The 16,431-nt window shown below is 39.5% G+C and overlaps 1 protein-coding gene across 8 annotated transcripts in view; it reads right to left on the bottom strand.

The window, feature by feature from the left end:
• Positions 1–16,431, bottom strand: part of NEDD4L (NEDD4 like E3 ubiquitin protein ligase) — a 374,946-nt gene that overhangs the window by 169,861 nt on the left and 188,654 nt on the right. Inside the window, exon 1 of one of the 8 annotated variants that reach the window (XM_084629496.1) lies at positions 8,503–8,508. The exons of 6 other annotated variants lie outside the window; for them this stretch is intronic. Coding sequence is in view for 1 of the 2 variants with exons in the window: in XM_084629495.1 (XP_084485621.1) it covers positions 2,284–2,292 (9 nt within the window). In the remaining variant the exon portion in view is untranslated. Of the gene's footprint in view, positions 1–2,283; positions 2,302–8,502; positions 8,509–16,431 lie in introns of those variants that run through there. One more of the 8 variants, XM_084629495.1, reaches the window with a different exon arrangement.

The raw sequence follows: 16,431 nt of genomic DNA, 5'->3' as shown, positions 1-16,431 counted from the left end.
TAATTTCTGCAATTTCATACTCCACTTAAACATACCATAGTCTTGGGCACATGCCACTGTAAACAGTTGAAGGCAGGCTGAATCACCAGTAATCCCAATGGTGTTTTGAAATTCACTGTAACTTGACCACATAGAACACCATAGTCAAAGGTCTACTCTTCTCTTATTTCTGAGAAGCTGAAGATGCATCTGTGTTAATGATCCTCCAGGATATTGAAATTTAAGCCAGAGTGACTTTTACATTTTTATTGTACATCTATGTTTAAAAACTGCATGTATGTTTCTAAATAAATGTCACATTAACATTTTCAAAACTCTGTTCCAAATTGGTTACACTCCTCAGTGATGTGTAAGGGAACGTTTAGCAAGTTGCATGGGGAGAATGGGGGAGGAGAAGTCACAGTAAGCACCTTCCCTGAGTATTAAATTATACTACATTAGTACCCATCAACACGTTTATCTTGGAGAATGATGTAGTACTTAGACTATGTGGGCAATGAGACCATCCTAGTTTGAAGTTAAGCAAAAGGAAGCAATGATAGAGAGAAAAAACGATGGAATTGGCAAAAGGAAGCAAATTTGGAGAAATGGGATAGAACAGAAGAAAGAAAAACATGCGGAGTCTTACTCAGAAAATGTTTCCAAAAACCAGCTAAGCAAGTTCTAAGCTGTCTGACTGGCACTTACGCAGAAATTGCCCAACCAGACACTAAACCTTGGCAGCATTTGGAGTAATATTTTTCTCAAGATGAACAGGTCTTTAACAGTTTTGCTAATGGTTACAAAACATTGGCAGAACTCTAAATTCTGGGCATGTATTATGCAAATATGTATTACAGCTGTTTTTATTTAATATGGTGCAGCAAAAATATGCATGCAACAGCAAAGGCAAATTATATCATGGAAATATGCTACTGCTGTCAGTGAACTTCTGATTTATAGCTCAAGAAAGCTTATGCTCAAATAAATTGGTTAGTCTCTAAGGTGCCACAAGTACTCCTTTTCTTTTTGCGAATACAGACTAACACGGCTGCTACTCTGAAACCTTAAAAAAGATAGTGCTTTTAATTTCTCAAAATAATTCTAAAATAAATTCTATAATCAAACACAAATGTCTATTTCTATCACAAGACAAAGAATGTTAAAAATAAAGATTCATCCATTTACTTCCAATACGAAGACTAGTAACAAATTCATTAGTAACAAACACAGTTAAATAAGAAAATAATGACTTATCAACTTTCCACAAATGTTGTCCTTTCCATTTTTCCAGTTCCATAATGTGCCTTCTCCTCCATAATAAAGTGCTCTGCAGTTCCTGTTCAACTTGGATTATATATTATCTAAAGCAAGAGTGAACTGAAAAGCAAGCATCTCACAGATTATAGCTCAAATTCTTTGATGAATTATGCTTCTGTTAGACTTCACTGTTCTTGAGACATGACCTACTGTACCATGTACAGTTCATATAGATTACAGAAATCTATAGCCTCACCATGGCTTCAAAGTTATAGCAGGAAACAGAAACAAAAAATACAATTAATTCACTGACTCCACCAATCATCTCCAAAGTTTTTCTCCTCACATTATTTTTTCCTACTGGAGATTATGAAATAATAAATAATCAGATAAGAATTTAAACAATTTAGTTACATTAATTCTTGCACATGCCAGCAGAATATGCTTTTGTATACAACCTTTCATACTCCTCAGCCTCGTTCAATAATGTCAACATATTTATAGTGTCAATGAATGGCAAAAAAGTACTTCCAATTTCATATTTATGATGTGACCCTGTGCATGTAATTTACAGTCATGGGTAGCAGTTAAGTGATAATATCTATTATCAGTAAAAGAAAATTTGTTCCATTGTGCTAGGTGATGTACAAAGTAAGAGACTGTAAACTCTTTAGGGCAGAGACTTCAAATATGAATACGTGCATGCAACAACAAATGGGAAGATAGGATGATGTCATAACGTTAATACAAATATACAGTTTTGCAACCTAGAGGAAACCCGACTTATTATGTTGATGTATTTATATGCAAAAGCTGTTTGCAATATAAAAGGAAGGCTGGAAACTCAAGAAATCTCCAGCACTTCTGACAAATTATTTGCAGCAACCCTAATAAAATTCTACAAAAAAACTGAGCATCATAGCAATACCTAATAAGGAGCTGTTTCCAATTCCAAATTCACTGAAACTCCAGCATTTCACAAAGCTAACATTTGCTACAAAAAGGAACAGTTTTTTAAACTGAACTAAACAAAAAACTACACACCAGTTCCATGGAGAATGAAGCTGGCATTGCAAATTGAGGACATTTAATTCCTTTTCCTCCTACTCTTCCCGCATCTGTTTTGGCTGGCATCTGACACAAGCATTCCAATTGATGTCACCTGGCGAGTCCACCAATGCTACCGCATGCTAGTCAAGAAAAAAAACATACCAGAAAAGAAGGCAGACAACTCAGCAGCTGGGGAAAAAAAGGTTCTAAGCATTGTGGCTGCTTTTCAGCAGCACTGCTTAAACCCTTGCTGATTAACATTTCTCCCCACTACAATTGCTCTCTTGTTTGATAGATTCCTTTGTTCTGTTTCACATTTCTAGACTGAATGGTGACAGAGCAGCACATGACTGGCTGGAGGACAACAGTTGGAATAGTGACATCAAGTGCTGGCCACAATAGACATGAAAAATACTCTCTAGCACAGTGCTTCTCAAACTTCATTGCACCGCGACCCCTTTCTGACAGCAAAAATTACTACACAATCCCAGGAGGGGAGACCGAAGCCTGAGCCCGCCCGAGTCCTGCCTCCCTCCTTCCCTCCCCGCCCTGGGTGAGGGCGTGTAACCTGAGGCCCCCTGCTCAGGGCTGAAGCCAGTCTTTCTGAAATGTCTGCTCCCTTTTGGATGAAGCTGGCAAAAGGAGTCAACTATTTTTTTTTTTTAAAAGTGTATGCTGAATGCCCCACGTATAATTTGACAGTGGGTAAACAAGTCCTGCGAAGTGCAATACACAGAGCTTGATTTCTCATTAAGAGAGCCCAGGTTACTCCTGCACAAGTTTTTTATTACAGAAGATGACTTGTAGCATACTCTATAGTTACAAGAAACTGCATTGTAGCTGCCTTCCTCCCCATTTTCATATGCTCTTAGCTTTACGAAATATTAACCATTTAGGCTGAAATTCTCCATTTTTCCCTCAGACGCTTCTTTTTTAAAAATATTTTTTAAACTTGTATATAGAAAACTTGATGTTTTTAACATGACATAGAAATTACGGACTAGTGAGACTGCTCAGTTTGAAAAATAGAGGTGGTTTATTAAAAAAAGGTATGGTAATTTAAAAGTGTCTGAGTACAGAAAGAAGAAATTTTCTAAATCTCCAGGTGCACAGTTAAGCACAGATGCAGTGTACTTGCTTGGGCAGTTAATTAAGCGCACACAGGTGGATTTCATAGTATTTACTCCATCGTGAATTCCTTAAAAACCCTCCCCCAACTTCTGTTAGTCTCTCTCTCTTTTTTTTTTTTAATACTAGTAAATTAAATAACCAAAATTAGCTTAATGAAATATGAAGGTTGTCAGCTCAAACACCCACAAGGCAGGTCGTCCCATGTTAAGGTTGCTCTGGGGGCATCAATATTGTCATATTGCACAGACGTAGTATTTTTTTATTTCTCTCTTCCTCATTAAATATAAAGCTTAATACCTTACTCTGAGAAGTCTTGTCTTCTGTAGAAAATTAGGTTGTGTTAGGACATGACCTTGAGGAGCAGTGCTAACAGGATGTTAAACAAGTCTAAGCAGGCAGTATAGAAAAAAAAAAAATCTTATTTAATATGATGTCAGCTCATCATGATTAAACCTAGGGTTCCAGTTGGGTTTATCCATGACCAGGTGACACAATGGTAACTACAACAGCCCCAGTCTACGAAGAATGCCAAGTCATGTTTATCTTGGTTAGTTAACACCTGACATGTTCTAAAACCATATAATGTAAGACGTACAATGTGACAGAGATAATGTTGCCAAAGAAACACTAACTTTTGGAATGTTCTTATGCTTGGTCTTGTAAACTTAAATAACTTACATGCCACCATTTTTTTTTTTTTTTTGCATTTAATACACACCAAAAAACTACTATACGAGTTGATACTCTGCAGCCTCCAATTTTAGGGAATGAATGTTTCTGCCCAAAATAGCCAACTTACTTCAGTTCTCAGGCTCAATACCTAGGGCTTGACACTCACACTCGAAAGTCTATATAAGCCCCAAAATGTGAGTTAGTTATAATATTTTTAAAATATACTTTATATTCCACCCCTAGCTTTCTCAGTTTTAATTTGCTTTTTATTAATGCTAAACTGCTGATGATGTACGTCCTACACTTACAACAGGCCAAAAGGTGAATAACTAGAAATAGTAGGAGCAGGAAAATAAATTATCCAATGGAGATACTGGCAGCAGCCACATAGGTCTCCTGAAAATAACATGATTCACTTTCCAAAATTAATTTTGCAACTTTAACTTAATGACTGATGTTAAAAAGAAACATTTGTCTAAGCTTTGAGCAACTGATGTCACATCACTTCATTGTAGGAATGGGAAAAAGGCCTAAGCTATTTTGACTTACTTTTTTAGTGTTAACCAATGTAGTAGACAAATATTAGTATTGATACCTGTAAATTAGGTATTTGTGGTTCTGGTGCATTGGTCTAAAACTCCTGGAATCTACCTAGCAGTTCCTTACAAAGGTAACTGGGGTTAATCAGTAGAAGCTGTCAAGCAAATTAACTCTTCTGAGTCACTGTACAGCCAAAGCCTGCATCTTCTGAAAGCATGTTAGTCTAAGTAGTGCCAAAGAAGAACACAGAGAAGACCAGACAACGGCTTCCATTATAATTTGTATTACTGTAGCACCTAGGAGCCCTAGTAATGGAACCAGACCTCCATTGTCAGAAACATTTAGAGGCATCCAAGAGTTGAAGCATCCAACTACTAGCCATTCTGCAAAATCTTGGCCGCTGAATGTAATAGTTAACATGACTAAATTCCCTTAGAAAAAACACTGGTGTTTTTAAATGGTATTTTCCTACTATTGTAGGAGACACTTTTCGTACAGTGGCTCGTATTAGGAAGGGATCTTTCCTGAAATATATAATCAACTGATGCAGGAAAGATTTCTGCTCACCTAAGGGGAGTTTCAACACCTTTGTGATATGCTTTATTGTAAAACCATGTGAACATAAAACAAGTCTTGCCCCTAAGAGATCAAAATACACAACAGGATTTTCCTCAGGTGAAGTCCCAGTAAAGGCTTCAAAATCTCAGCTTGCTTCACCCAACTTCCAGAGGAATCTCAGTTCTCATCTCTGATCCAGTCCTTCCTCCTAGTAATCCTTTCTTTGCAATTCTCACGACCAGACTCAAAACATTTCTCAAGTAATTCCACATGCCTGCCCCAGCAATGCTACCTTAAAATTCCCTGCACCCAGGGAAAACAACAATAGTCCTCCCTAAACCCTGAAGATGATGGTTAACCCCATTCCTGGCAACCTCTGGATGGGTTCTAGAAACTTCTTAATTTCTGACCCATTTTAAATTACGTATTTAGGAAATGAAAATGGAAAAGATGCATGAAGCAACAACTGGTCTGTTACAGAACCCTGTGGACAGATCTTCTAATGTCTGGCTTGCAAAATTTCAGAAAGAAAAATCCTGCTGTAACAGTTTAAATTAGGCCCATTATAAAAAATGATGACAATGGAGTCATTTATCTGCATTAGAGGTTAAAACACAAGCTAACAAAAAATTTATTAGCAGCTAATCAGATTAGAGATTCAGACTATTAGTTTCTAAATCGATACAAACTAGGCTAGAAATATCCATGAATCTAACTGACTTCTCATACTAACCATTTGCAAGACTAACTTAACTCTCTACATTTCACTGGGCAGAATTTATTAGGCACCACAACCATTCCACATATTGATGTGGGCATAAGAGGTAGAAATTTACTATATTTGTCACTTTAAACAGAATACATAGCTCCAAAAAGAAAAAGGTTTTAGATGAAACATTGCATTTCTGAATTAAAGTGTTCTGTCTTCATCCATGACAATCTGCAGACTTGTCTAGTCTCTCATTTGGATTAGTTTCAATGCACCTAACAACAATGCAACAAGTAACTCAATTCTGAAGAAGTTTAACGTGGCACTTAATATCATTTATTTATATATATAATAAATAAAAATATAAAGAATATTTTCTCTCATTAGATGGTCAGAGCTTGAAAGCCCTCTGAATCTCAAATGGAATACTAGCTGTCTGCATCAAGAAAGCTGTCAAAGGCTTTAACGCTGCCTTAAGGCCAGCAGTGTATGTAGCCACACTGAAAAACATAAAAAGACATGAAGAAACTATTAAAGCTAATTTGGGCTTTGCAGTTAACACATACCTCGCTACTTCACAGTAATGACTGGGTTCCTTCATTATGAATTATTGAATTTTTCAAATCAGTATGTGAATAAACAGCACAGAATGGTTAATGCGTCAGCAAAAGTACTGTGTTCATTTTCCGGCAAGTATCGTGCACTTTTGTTTATAATAGTTCAGTGTACTGCAAGTGTTCTCTGATAGAGTTTCTAAAAATAATGAAGTGTTAGCAACTACTACACTCTACAGTTTTAAATCTTTGTAGAGAGATATGGAAAGAGGACTTTTCATGTGTGTAAATTAAGAAGTGAGGTTCTAACTCTGCCTTTGAAGAGAAAAACACCCAAAATCACCTTTGAATTTAGATTAAAAAACACTTTTTCAAAACCTGAAATTAACAAATGTTTTCAGGGTTGTTTTTCTTTAACAAGTTTCAAACAAGTACTCCCTTGCATGTTTGCAACCTAAAAGTGTTACAGCATTGGGGACCTAGAAGTGAAACAGACAATTGTTATAGTGAACAAAGAAGAAACTGATATAATTAAATTTTCATGGTCCAAGCTGAGAAAAATGCAGAAAGTAAAACAGCAACAACGAAAAAAGTGGAAAGTTAACAGCTGCAGCTCTAATAATCTAAACATTTCTAATCTAAACCATTTTAATTTATTTTTGTTTAAAGTGTAATTTTAACTTCACAGAATCAATTCTAAAAGATATAATTATGTTATGCGCTCTGTTGATAGGCACAGCTTTTATTATGGTTAGGGCCTAAAATAAAAGTAGTTTCAAACAGTGGACCTATGCAAGAGGTATTAATTTAAAATAAGACACAGCTATAATCAGCAGGGGTGGATATTTTCAAACAAAAATTTAACAGCATATAAAAGTTAGGGTTTAAAGCACAAATTAGTATCTCAATGAGGATTAATATTGTGCTTTGATGACTACTGTGGGATTTTTTAAGTATTTTGCTTTTTTAATAAAACAGTCATATCATTTTCCAGGCCTACACGCTTTTGTGCACCTAACAACACTTGTAAGCCAACAGGACTGCAGAGTAAGTTGTGGCCAGTTGTGTGTTGTTGTATGGTAATACATTTTGAGTGCGTATTATTGATCTACTCTTACCATTACCCACATGCTTTATATTGCAGAATTTTACGCTGTGCCCAGAAATAGGGTGTCACAGCTACTAGCCATGCTCAGTACCGGTTTCTGAAGCAGTATAGGAGTTTTAATTGTAGGCAATCCAACTGGCAGGTCACACCCAGTCACACTCCAAGAGATGAGCCAATCCGAGCACAGAGGAGTGGAGTGGAAGTTATAAATAATGGAGTTAAGACAGTCTTGTGGACTCAGTGGATGATATAGGCAGGACCAGGAGGTCTGCTGTGGGGGCTAGGTCCCAATACCTGTCCCACTTTGGACATAGGCTACAGACTGTTGTTTCACTAATCAAGGACCAGTCAGCTATGAACCCAAGGGCTGGAATGCTACTAGATGTGGAGATCCCCAGATGGTTTGTTTCTGAGAGGATTTTGAAGTGTTTGAAAGGACTGATGTGCTGTCACTCTTCTCAAGCAGATGCACACTACGTATTTCAGAGTAGCAGCCATGTTAGTCTGTATCCGCAAAAAGAAAAGGAGGACTTGTGGCACTGTAGAGACTAACAAATTTATTTGAGCATAAGCTTTCATGAGCTACAGCTCACTTCATCAGATGCATTCAGTGGAAAATAAAATAGGGAGATTTTATATACACAGGGAACATGAAACAATGGGTGTTACCATAAACACTGTAAGAGAGTGATCAGGTAAGGTGAGCTATTACCAGCAGGAGAGCAGGGGAGGAAAAAACCTTTTGTAGTGATAATCAAGGTGGGCCATTTCCAGCAGTTGACAAGAATGTGTGAGGAACAGTGGGGGGTGGGAGGGTGAGGATAAACATGAGGAAATAGTTTTACTTTGTGTAATGACACATCCACTCCCAGTCTTTATTCAAGCCTAATTTAATGGTGTCCAGTTTGCAAATTAATTCCAATTCAGCAGTCTCTCGTTGGAATCTGTTTTCGAAGTTTGTTTGTTGAAGAATTACAACTTTCATGTCTGTAATCAAGTGACTAGAGAGATTGAAGTGTTCTCCGACTGGTTTTTGAATGTTATAATTCTTGATGTCTGATTTGTGTCCATTTATTCTTTATGTAGAGACTGTCCGGTTTGGCCAGTGTACATGGCAGAGGGGCATTGCTGGCACATGATGGCATATATCACACTGGTAGATGTGCAGGTGAACAAGCCTCTGATAGTGTGGCTGATGTGATTAGGTCCTAAGATAGTGTCCCCTGAATACATATGTGGACACAGTTGGCAATGGGCTTTGTTGAAAGCATAGGTTCCTGGGTTAGTGTTTTTGTTGTGTGGTGTGTGGTTGCTGGTATTTGCTTCAGGTTGGGGGCTGTCCGTAAGCAAGGACTGGCCTGTCTCCCAAGATCTGTGAGAGTGATGGGTCGTCCTTCAGGATAGGTTGTAGATCCTTGATGATGCCCTGGAGAGGTTTTAGTTGGGGGCTGAAGGTGATGGCTAGTGGCGTTCTGTTATTTTCTTAGAAATATAACAGAATATAAAGAATATAAATATAAAGACACCATTACATTAGGCTTGAATAAAGACTGGGAGTGGATGTGTCATTACACAAGTACTCCTTTTCTTTTTACACTACGTATTATGGCCACACTATAAAAACTGAGCAATCATCTACGAAAGATAAGAGGGGAGCATATGTGTGTGTGCACGTGCATGAATCGGCCCACCTGACTCAGTTTATACTGAGAAAAGTTAGAGTATATACTGAGCATTTTTGATTTTCTGCTTTTATACAAAAGTATCAATTTGCATGATGGACCTAATTAAAAACAATTCCTCTGCACCTCTTACTTAACAGAAAAACACTGTACCAATGCTCTCTGACTTACGCAATCGTTCAGTTACGCCTTGCGTAAGTCAAAAATGTATAACCCGACTGTTATGCAAAAAAAACGAAAACAAAAAAACTCCTCCTATTTCTAGGTTACGGAACTTCTTTCATAAGTGCAGATTTGTGTAAGTCAGGTCTTGCGCAACCCGGGGAGCATCTGTATATATATTTCTCAAAATTTGAGGAGTGGGAAGTCCTTCACGGATCTGATTGGAAGACAAGATGGGGGACTCATATGTATGGATGGCAGGATCCTCAGCTCTGGAATTAGTTTCTCCCAATAGTTCCAAGAGACCTCAAGTTTCTGGCCATCAGGGCACACTGCCGTGGCACTCTGTACCTCAAAGCAGCCCCCCGGAGCCCTCATATTCACCCGTTATATAATTATGATATATTTCATACACAGCATACCATGTAAGATATCATATGAAAGGTCATGATCTGCTGAAACCCATTTTCTGTTCAAGTATGTATATCGTTATTGTGTATGAAGTTATGAGATTTTGCTGTAAGGTTGTTACTGAAATATGTTGTACATTTGAGAGTCTCTACTGCTAGGTGGTGATCCAATCCCAGGAGGGTGTTATGTGACCATTAATCATCAGAGGACTTGTAATCAAGGTATTTACAATTCAATGACAGTTGTGTAAGCACCACACAATGGTAACTGCTCAACTCTGACTCAGTTGCACAAGATCACACAAGGGGGATTGCTCAATTCTGTGACTTAGCAAAGACCATCAGGACACGTCTGGGCTAGTATTTGCCAGCCACATAGATTGAGTGTATAAAATAAGGAATGGTAGCATCATGCTTTGGCCTTTCTCCCTCTCCCCAGGCTGGAAGCAATAAAAATGCTAGGAAGACAAAGACTTGAATTGAGGAGACAGGTCCCAGGCTTAAAGGGGAAGCCCATGTATTAAGCACTGTAACATCTACTGGGATGAGAAAACTGCTTGATCCAAATACTGCCTAGTTTAATAAAGTTTAAGATTTAGACTGTGCATTTACCTTTTATCTTCTTTGGTAACTATCTCTGACCTTTTGTGCCTCCCACTTATAATCACTTAAAATCTATCTTTCCATAGTTAATAAATCTGTTTTATATTTTACCTAAAACAGAGTGTTTTGGTTGAAGTGTTTGGGAAATCTCAGCTCAGGTTACAAAGACTTGTGTTTGTCCTCTCCACCTAAGTTCCCTGTAAGCTGTACAGCTGCACAGCAGACTATTTAGCACCGTGCAGGCGCTCAGGGAACCTGCCCAGGGACCTGCTACGGCCAGGGGAGGGGTATCCCTCCCTCAGCTCCTACTGAGCCAGGCCCCCCAACTCCCCCAGCCCCAACTCTGCTGCGGCATAGCCCAGCCCAGGCCAGCCCCAAGTGCAGCGGGGCACCCGGACCTGCTGGGGTGGCGCGGCCGGAGTTGCCCGGCCCCAGGCATGGCCAGGGCAGCATGGCCTGGACACAGGCATGGATAGGGTGGCGCGGCCGGAGCAGACCATACCCAGCTGTGCCCAGCCTGGACCTGTTGGGGCTGGGGGAGAGATGCCTATCCTGCAGCCCCAGTCCAAGAGCTGCTGCAGTGGGGAGAAGCACCTGTCCCCCGAGCCCAGGTGCTGCTGTGTGCAGTCCTCTTTCCCTGCCGTAGCCTGAGTACCCTCCTGCATCCGAAACCCCTCATGCCCAGTCCCACCCCAAAGTCCACACCCCTAGCTGGAGCTCTCACCCCCAGCACCCAGCCCTCTGCCTCTCATCCTCGGCCCTGCCCCAGAGCCTGCACCCCCAGCCGGAGACCTCACACCCCTGCACCCAGCCCTGAGCCCTCTCCAAACCCCTTGGCCCCACCCATTCTGCACATGGATGGGAAAAATTAGAGGGAACACTGCTCTCCACTTCGAGGGAGGGGTGGATTGGGTAATAAACTTACACTGGCCGAGCTTCTGACCAAGGCAAGATGGTAAAGTTTTTGGGGTGCAAGGCTCGGGGCTTGGTAGATTTGCTAGTGCCATTCTTTGTGGGATTCATGAGTGGCTCAGGGAGCATTCATGGAATTTAGCTGGGTGTGGGGCTCCATATGTGGTTGTGCTGAATGATAACAGAGCCTGGAGGGGTTTGCTGCTTGGCGCTAGCTAAGCATTGTGAGAGACAGCCCAGGCCGGAGAGTTAAGGGAGCACAGCGGTATGCCATTTCAGGTTGTACCCCGAAGATCCTGTCAGAGTTGCCCAGCCTATCTGTTCACTCAGGATTTTGCCAAAAAGTGGAGATGACACACACAGGGTTGAGTTTTAGCAGTTTGCGGAGCCAATGTCACTAACATACTCTTTTTTCATTACTTATGTGTAGCATCTAGAGGCTACAATAAGTATCTTAACTGAAAAAAAAATCAGCATATTTCAAATGAACTTATTTAACACCATGCTCTACAGAGAGATAATCAGGAAAGAATTAAAATAAAACAGGAGATAAACTGCTGGCTTTAGAGCAGTCTCTGTGAAACAAATAGCCAAAAAAAACCCAAACACCATTTATTAAATTTTATATTATTTGGTGCCTTTTATCAAATGTGTACCCTCGTTTGATATCACAAACTAAGTAACACTGTATAGGTGTATGGATGTCTAGGATGTTCTGTTGATGTATCTATGCTGAAGTCACTCTGACTGGCACCTTCACTGTTAAAATTCTGTGTCATTATTTCCATTATAAACCAAGTGTCTTATAAACTCAGTTTTATTTTTTTTACAAAAAAGATCACTCTGGGCTGAAACTCAACATACAAATTTTCCATGCAGAGCAAATGTTTTATTATTGTTATAAAAAGTGATATTATTTCCAGAACTCCTATTCAAGCTTTTATTCTGGTTGCTTTATAGATTAATGAGGAAAGTCTGGACTTTCAGGAAAAACAACGTCCAAAAGGGACATCTATCAGAGTGTGGAACAGACTCCAGGGAAACTTTGTGGAGGGCTGGGGATAAAGAGCAGACACAGCATTTTCAGTGCTTGAGTCTTTAAAAAAAACAAAACAAAAAAACTACCTAGTTGTTGATAAATGTATTATAGGAATGATGCTTCCTGATTTTGCAAGATAGAAACCACCTGCAAGGTACTATATACCTTCAGCTCTCATTGAAATCAATGAAGTTGCCTCCCTCATCCTTCTTCCCTGAAAAGAGGCACACAACCCAATTTGGGCCCCCTCTCCTAGTTCATGTACCAGATAGCCCTCTGCCCCCAGAGGGTTTTGTTGGAGGTCAGGTTTGGCTTTAAAGTGACTTACTCCAGTATGGAGGGGAGCATCTCCATAGGCTCAAGACTATGCTGCTGGGAGGAAGAAAAGCACGATACATTCTGTTGACATTTTGACAATTCACTGCTTTGTGCTATTTAAGGCCTTGGAGTGTTTTACAAAGACTGGAAAATTTAATACAAGTTTTTAAAAAGGAAGCAGCAAAAATATTCAGCTCTGCTCATCCATAATCGCTTTCATCTCCCATTTCAGGGACATCGGGCATGTGAATGCATCTGGATTTGGCTTTTTGCAATGAAAACTCTCTCTATATCCTTGTACAATAGGTAAGAGCAACAAACATACATATATACATACATACAAAAAGAAAACTATCATCTTTGCCGTCTGTGCAATTTGAATGGAGTGAGGGTTGGTCCTAACCTATTTCATCTTCCACTCAAGAACAAGATGGATGAATAAATAATTAAAATTCTCTGAAGTACATAAGAAACACCATTTGTCTTTAAATCATTTTGTCTATTTGTTCTTCAAATTCCTTGATAGTGTCTATAGACTCTTTCCAGAAGTTGAAAGGGAAGCAGTTAATCCTCTTCCCAGACCAGAAAGACCACTGCTCCCTATACTCAGACACCTGAAACATAGGAGAGCTGGGCCAGCTGAAGACAATGAAGCATGCTAGGAAAAGGAAGTGCCATGGGGAGCCTGGGGCAGGCTGGTGACTGATTATAGGATTCAACAAGAAGAGTGAAATTAAGGGGAAGTTGGGTTTCCCATCTCGGTGAGTAAACTGGTAAGGTGAGCTTGCTTGAAATAAGTCACATCTTTACAATATTAAATTGGGCTGAGGAAAGCCATTTTCATTTATATTTGGCCTTTAAAGATGCAGAAAACTTATCTTGCAATGCTCTGCAATAGATCACACCAGGTTAGCATCTAAACCCTATCTCAGCATATAGACTCTCTTGGACTTGCCATGGCCTAGAAGAGAATTATTTAAATGCAAAGCTTATGTTGTCTCTTATTAGTCTCAGCAGGGCTTCATTTATTTGAAAGAGGAAAAAACAAATGAGTGAATCAAAAATATGTTTGCCTGTTAATACTTCCTGCAGCTTTGTTCCACCAGAGTAGATAGATTAGTTCCGCCTTCAAATCAGGCAGATAACTACCAATAGCATTTTCACTCCCTTCGCTCCCCTTTCCTCTCAACACATCTCAACAATTAAACATGAACAACAAGCCATAACACAAATATGCACAGACATTTGTTGCCTACATACTGACTGTTAGATGTTAGCACTGGTGGGTCTGGACTACAGGAAGGAATTACTAGGTAAGGAATCCTCTTTTCTGCAGTCTAATGGGATCTAACGTGCATCCCCAGCAATTTTTAGTAGAAGGTTTGGGAAGAAAATGGCTGTTACATTAACAGGACATGAAGGACAGAGATTCATAAATCCCAAGGCCATTGTGATAATCTAGTCTGACATTCTGTAGAACACGAGTCACAGAGATCCACCAAAATAATTCCTGGAGCATACTTTTTAGAAAAAAAAAAATCCAATCTTCATTTAAAAAGTTGAAGACTCCACCACGACGTTGGTAAATTGTTCCAAAGGTGAAGTACCCTCACTGTTAAAAATTTATTCCTTATTTCCAGTCTGAATTTGTCTAGCTTCAACTTCCAGCCAATGGATCATGTTATACCTTTCTCTGCTAGACATTATTACATACTTGTACTTATAAACTGTGACCACGTCACCCCATAACCCTCCCTCTTTGTTAAGCTAAATAAATTAAGCTCCATGAGTCTATCAGTATATGACATATTTTCTAATACTTTAATCATGCTTGGTTTCAGAGTAACAGCCGTGTTAGTCTGTATTCGCAAAAAGAAAAGGAGTACTTGTGGCACCTTAGAGACTAACCAATTTATTTGAGCATGAGCTTTCGTGAGCTACAGCTCACTGTAGCTCACGAAAGCTCATGCTCAAATAAATTGGTTAGTCTCTAAGGTGCCACAAGTACTCCTTTTCTTTAATCATGCTTGTGGCTATTCCCTGAACGCTCTCCAAATTGATCAACATTCTTCTGAAACTGTGGACACCAAAACTGGACACAGTATTCCAGCGGTGGTCACACAACTGCCAAATACAGAGGTAAAATAACCTCTCTACTCCTACTCAAGATTCTCGTTTTCATCCAAGGATAACATTAGCCCTTTTGACCCCAAAATCACACTGGGAGCTCATGTTCAGCTGATTATCCTCCACAACCTCTGTGTCTTTTTCAGAGTCACTGCTTCCCAGGACAGAGTCCCACATCCTGTAAGTATGACCTACTTTCTTAGTTTCTAGATGAATACATTTAGCTGTATTAAAACTTAAATTGTTTGTATGTGCCTAGCTTACCAAGTGAACCAGTTTGCCCAGCATCAGTGATCAGTTATCTTCATTATTCAACACTCCCCCAATTTCTGTGTTTACTTTATCAGTGACGATTTTACGCTTTCTGCCAGGTCATTGATAAAGATGTTAAACAGCCCAGGGGCAAGAACCAAACCCTGTGGAACTCCACTGGAAACTCAAGCACTCAATGATGATTCCCCATTTACAATTACATTCAGACCTACCAGTTAGCCAGCTTTTAAATCTATTTAAGGTGTGCCATGTTAATTTTATATCATTATAATTTAATCAAAATGTTGTGCAATACCAAGTCAAATGCCTTACAGAAGTCTATTACATGACAGGAGATATAAGATTGAAAGATAAGGATTTTGCCATCAGAGACTCCTGAGCCTTTTCGCCCTAGTTTGAAACAACTGTAGAATTTGCCTCATTTGCTGTTGTTGCCTGCATAGAAGGCCTGATATATTATTTCTTGGAATGCTGCCTCCTTCATGAGCACTCTTTGGGTGAATCGGTTTCCAAATAATCCAGTGACGTTGTACTTTTTTTTGGGGGGGGGGGGGGGGAGAGAATAAAAAGAGCTCAAGTATACAGATGTCACTACCCATTTCAAAATGATCAGCTATTAGTTGCGACCTATCTGATTTCCACAGAGAAGAGGGACCAATCCACCTGTCTACACAGGTGACATCTAAGGCACAGAAGTACAATAATACATCTTTTCTATTTAACTATGCTGCATTTTTTTAATCCCCAGCTGTGCCTTTTTTGAAATGTTCTTCTTCGCGGGGGGGGGCACATTTCATCCCTCCATATCATAGACATTCTTCTTTACAGTAACACTGGCCAGGTGAAAACACTCTGGCTCTCAACAGATCATGTGTGTTAGCACAGTGGAGGAACCTTGAAGCATGGTGCTCCAACAACACACAACCAACCAAACAGGCAACAAAACAATCCCACCTTCACAGTGAGTGAAATTGATTATTTCCCTTTACAATTAAGACTACATATCAATTAGCAAACAGTACATCCCAGTCACAACACACTTTTGACAAACGAGACTGAGCTAATGCCATTTTCTTGGTGGCTTGGCTATTGAAATGTAGGGGTGCTCCGTGCAAGAGATCTGCAGTTTATTCCTGGATATAAGCACTCAGATCTCATTCCCAAGACCACTGCAGGGCTGGTAGGTGGCTAAAAGGCTTTACTTTGTTGAATACTGTGTGCAAATACATATTCGCAATCATATATACAGCATACAGTGATATTGTCTTTACATGAACAATTAGCAACATTAGATGCTACTACGCTTTTATGGTCTACGTTAGTAAAACACTCAGCCACCAGTAT

The sequence above is a fragment of the Lepidochelys olivacea genome (assembly GCF_965140295.1).
Source record: "Lepidochelys olivacea isolate rLepOli2 genome assembly, chromosome: 5".
Taxonomy (NCBI): Eukaryota; Metazoa; Chordata; order Testudines; family Cheloniidae; genus Lepidochelys; species Lepidochelys olivacea.
The sequence above is the reverse complement of the archived record's forward strand: the minus strand, read 5'-3'. Positions and strand labels throughout refer to the sequence as shown.